At 51.2% G+C, this 5,147-nt stretch overlaps 1 protein-coding gene across 1 annotated transcript in view; it reads left to right on the top strand.

Moving 5' to 3' along the window:
• Positions 1 to 1,809: 1,809 nt before the first annotated feature.
• The window catches only part of dock6 (dedicator of cytokinesis 6), a 46,157-nt gene continuing 42,819 nt past the window's right edge, over positions 1,810 to 5,147 (top strand). The window contains exon 1 of the mRNA XM_084439146.1: positions 1,810 to 1,894. Within this exon, the coding sequence (XP_084295272.1) occupies positions 1,845 to 1,894 (50 nt within the window). The 5' untranslated portion in view covers positions 1,810 to 1,844. The remainder of the gene's footprint in view (positions 1,895 to 5,147) is intronic.

The raw sequence follows: 5,147 nt of genomic DNA on the forward strand, positions 1-5,147 counted from the left end.
TGGAGGGGGATAGGGCGTGGTGGTGGGGGTGGACTTGCAGCAGCTCTCCGGGGGGCTGGATTGGAGGACCAGGGGGGTGGGGGGTAGGGCGTGGCGGTGGGGGTGGGGCTGCAGCAGCAGAAGCAGCGCTGGGTGGCTAGGATATCCTGACGGAGAGCGTGGGGGTTGGGAAGGGAGGCAGGGAGAAGGGAGTGGTAGATTTACTGTAAATTGACATGTGTTTCCTAGCTGGGAGGGGCTGATGGAAAAAAGCTCTTGTCTAGAGGAAGAGGTTTAATAGAGATGAGGGTAGTGTAGGCTAAGCATATTATAGGCTAATTTAACTGATTACATTTTCAAATGGGCCTCCTATATGTATTATAATCAAATATATGATTATGTATCAAAGATAATTCTATAGGGGTGAAGGACTGGAACATTTTATCCCACTGTCTCTGATTTGTCTAGTAAATAAAAATATATATTAATTTCATTTTTAATGATAAATATCTCAATAGTGAAAGCCTCAAAACAAAATATATTGTTATGAAAAACTGATTCTTATTCGTCCGCCAAGACATCACTTTCAGACGCTTCAGAATAAGGAGCTGAATTCACATTCGAAGAGCGGCCGTGCCCAACCCGTCCTGTAAAGCTATGGTAAACAGCGCCATCTGCTGGTCAAAGCGGGGTACATGTAAACATCTCATTAGGAAAAGCGGGAGCTGCACTTTCAAGGAGTGAGTGACCCCGGGAGTGACCCCGGGAGCTGCTGAAATAGAAGCCTTGTAAAATATGCAGGATTATTTTTCTAAGAATGCACTGTCTGCGACCCCTGTTGGAAGAAAATAACACAGGGCATCCAATCCAAGGACACAATCCAAGGATAACCAAGTAAAAGACACAATAATTTAGCACTATTTTTTACTCTTAATGAGTCGGCCAGCAAAAGGGTCTCACCTTAAAACCATAACATGGATGTATTCTTTTAATACATCCATGGTCTATGCTGCAACTGAAAAATGTCTCCAATGTCGGTCTATTTTATAGGTGAATTCCATCTCAGTCGACATGAGACGTATTGTTAGACCTTCCAGTGAAGCTATAAGCTATAGTTCCTCTATCTCATGCAGAATTGAAACTTGAGAAACCCAGAAACCGGTCAGGTGAGAAGTCTGCATGAGGTACCTTCCTACCCACCCTCCTACTACTGACTGATCCTCCTACTACATTACAACATAACCGTCTTCTGTCTGTCTGTCTGTCTGTCTGTCTGTCTGTCTGTCTGTCTGTCTGTCTGTCTGTCTGCCTGCTCGGTCTGCTCCCAGTCTGTCTGTCTGTCTGTCTGTCTGTCTGTCTGCCTGCTCGGTCTGCTCCCAGTCTGTCTGTCTGTCTGTTCCTAGCCGTTAGGAGGACCGGTCAGTCAGTCTGTCTGTTCCTAGCCACTAGGAGGACCGGGCGGTCTGTCTGTCTGTCTGTCTGTCTGTCTGTCTGTCTGTCTGTCTGACTGTCTGCTCGGTCTGCCCCCAGTCTGTCTGTCTGTCTGTCTGTTCCTAGCCGTTAGGAGGACCGGTCAGTCAGTCAGTCTGTCAGTCTGTCTGTCTGTCAGTCTGTCTGTCTGTCTGTCTGTCTGTCTGTCTGCCTGCTCGGTCTGCTCCCAGTCTGTCTGTCTGTCTGTCTGTCTGTCTGTCTGCCTGCTCGGTCTGCTCCCAGTCTGTCTGTCTGTCTGTTCCTAGCCGCTAGGGGGACCAGGAGGCGGGTCGTAGGGAGAGGAGGAAGCTGAACCAGCAGGACAACAGGATCCAAGACTGCAGGCGACAGAGTTGGAGGAGTTCTCTGAGCTACAGGGACACAGGAAACAGGACATGTCCTCTTCAACCAGCGAGAGGAGGGCGTTCGCTCACAAAATCAACCGGTGAGACAATTAACTGTGCTTTCTATCTGAATGTGTACCGTATTCACGGGGACCGAGTCGGTAACGGAGATCCTGGGACCAGAAACCGGGACAGTCTGAATGAAAAGAGACAGATGCGACTGTTTTGTTCATCATTAGCTTCGAATGAAGCCTTTGATTGAGTTGGTTTCAGAAATCAAAACGTTTTCTCCTTTTCAGTTTCAGCCTGTGCTGCCGGACTAGCAACGGATATCCAGACACTTGCTAAGTAGCTATGTTAGCCTAGCTGTGTTAGGTCTGAGTTAGCTGTGTTAGCTAGTTAGCCTGCTAGCATGACGGGATGAGGCTAGTTGGGGTCATCAGGAGGATTGCTGCCCCAGTAAGAGAATGAACCCACTGAGCAAAGACACGTCTAAAGGACGTCTTTTAGATGTCTTTTTTGTCTTTTCCGGACGTCCAAACACATCCAATTAGGAGCCAGAATGAATGTTTTTTTTAATGTTCAGATATTGAACCCGTTCTGCACGTCCACAGACGTCTTAGAGGGGTCCAAGCCAGACGTGTGAATATTGAGGGGTCCAGCAGACGAACACACGGGGTTCAGGACCTGGACGTTATTAAGACGTGATCTGAACGTCTCCCTGACGTTGCGTGTTTGCTGGGAATAGGACAAGAAATATGTCGTGTTTTCCCAGTCTAGATCAGATTAGTTCTGTGTGATAATGTGGTTGTTGTCTCACTGTTACAACAGAAATACTCATAACTTTAGTCCAGCTTTGTCAGCTGTGTTGCTTTAGGAAAGAACTCCTCCTCCACCTTTCTGCTGTTATCAAACTAGAACTAGAACTCCTCCTCCACCTTTCTGCTGTTATCAAACTAGAACTAGAACTCCTCCTCCACCTTTCTGCTGTTATCAAACTAGAACTAGAACTAGAACTCCTCCACCTTTCTGCTGTTATCAACCCTCAAAGGTTCTGCTTCCGAGAACATGAGTAGAACTGGGAATGAGTACTTCTCCATTCCCTGTGATGAAGGAGGCACTTGTTTGCTTTATAATCTGTCCTATAAGAAATGCTTATTAGATCCTCAATGGACTTCAAGCATCTTGTCCTATTCTAGCATCACTTTCAAAACATTTCGACCTATGACACTGAAAGTAGGTTAAGGTCTACCTTTGAGAAAAACAGAACAATTCTAATTCCCAGTACTATAACCATCTTGCCTTCCTTCATGCGGTATTTACCGGCTAGGACGCCTCTGATAGCAGACAGGATGGGAGAGCAGAGAGATTCAGATCAGCACCTCAACATGCAGGTGAACCGCGTTCAAAGCTTCACCGACATCCTGAGATGCCCGTAGACAAGCAGTCAGCAAGCAACCCCCAAACACAGGCCCCCTAACCCTAACCCTGTCTCTCTCACAGGGCGGAGCCAGAGATGACCATCTATAACATGTTTATGACTGGTGAACGCAGCAGTGCTATCTCATGTTATAACACAGCTCTCAGACTTGCAGCAGACGTCTAATTTCCTAAATCAAAACACAACTATGGATTTTTTTTTTTTTTTCCAACTTAACAGTTGGGTTACAAACATCCCTTCTCCCAGTCTCTCCCAGCCTCTCCCAGTCTCTCCCAGCCTCTCCCAGTCTCTCCCAGCCTCTCTCAGCCTCTCTCAGCCTCTCCCAGTCTCTCCCAGCCTCTCCCAACCTCTCCCAGCCTCTCCCAGCCTCTCCCAGTCTCTCCCAGCCTCTCCCAGTCTCTCCCAGTCTCTCCCAGTCTCTCCCAGCCTCTCCCAGCCTCTCCCAGTCTCTCCCAGCCTCTCCCAGTCTCTCCCAGTCTCTCCCAGCCTCTCTCTGTCTCTCCCAACCTCTCCCAGCCTCTCCCAGCCTCTCCCAGTCTCTCTCAGTCTCTCCCAACCTCTCCCAGTCTCTCCCAGTCTCTCCCAGTCTCTCCCAACCTCTCCCAGCCTCTCCCAGCCTCTCCCAACCTCTCCCAACCTCTCCCAGTCTCTCCCAACCTCTCCCAGCCTCTCCCAGTCTCTCCCAACCTCTCCCAGTCTCTCCCAGCCTCTCCCAGTCTCTCCCAGTCTCTCCCAGCCTCTCCCAGTCTCTCTCAGTCTCTCCCAACCTCTCCCAACCTCTCCCAGCCTCTCCCAGCCTCTCCCAGCCTCTCCCAGTCTCTCTCAGTCTCTCCCAACCTCTCTCAGCCTCTCCCAGTCTCTCTGTCTCTCCCAACCTCTCCCAGCCTCTCCCAGTCTCTCCCAGCCTCTCCCAGCCTCTCCCAGCCTCTCACAGTCTCTCACAGTCTCTCACAGTCTCTCCCAACCTCTCTCAGCCTCTCCCAGCCTCTCCCAGTCTCTCTCAGCCTCTCCCAGTCTCTCTCAGCCTCTCCCAGTCTCTCACAGTCTCTCACAGTCTCTCACAGTCTCTCACAGTCTCTCACAGTCTCTCACAGTCTCTCCCAGTCTCTCCCAGCCTCTCCCAGCCTCTCCCAGTCTCTCTCAGTCTCTCCCAGTCTCTCCCAACCTCTCCCAGTCTCTCCCAGCCTCTCCCAGCCTCTCCCAGCCTCTCACAGCCTCTCACAGTCTCTCTCAGCCTCTCCCAGCCTCTCTCAGTCTCTCCCAGTCTCTCCCAGTCTCTCTCAGCCTCTCACAGTCTCTCCCAGTCTCTCCCAGTCTCTCCCAGTCTCTCTCAGCCTCTCCCAGTCTCTCCCAGTCTCTCCCAGTCTCTCCCAGCCTCTCCCAGCCTCTCTGCTGCCTCCCAGGCCTCTCCAGCCTCAGCCTCAGCCTCAGCGGGGCCCAGTCCATTGTTTCGGTGCAGGATGCAGGAAAGGGAGTCACCGTGGAGATGTTCCTGCCGTCGCCCTCGGAGTCGCCAGCTCTCCTTTCTTCCTGTGTTAAAGGAGGAGTGGATGTAGAAAAGCAGGCTGTCCAAGTGCCCGTAGGGTTCAACTGACGTGTGTTGACTTAGTAGTGTTCAGCAGCCCTGCTGGGGCTCCTGGTAACCTTGGCTACGTGGTTTGAGAGACCCAGCGCTGACCCAAACCCGACCCAGACCCGACCCAGACCCCGCGCTGCAGGGTTCCTGTCTCAGAGGCCTGGTAACGGGACGCCTGGGAGATAGGGGGGCGTTGGAGGGAGCGCTCAGCTAGGTTTTAATTTTAGGATAAATGTGTGGAGTGAAGGCATGCCATGGACCCAGTCTGATTGCAGGGGCCGTGACCAAAGGAAGTTTAAGCCTGTGCAGCTGTGTGTGCGTGCGTGTGTGTGTGTGC

The sequence above is a fragment of the Borostomias antarcticus genome (genome assembly GCF_949987555.1).
Source record: "Borostomias antarcticus genome assembly, chromosome: 5".
Lineage (NCBI taxonomy): Eukaryota > Metazoa > Chordata > Actinopteri > Stomiiformes > Stomiidae > Borostomias > Borostomias antarcticus.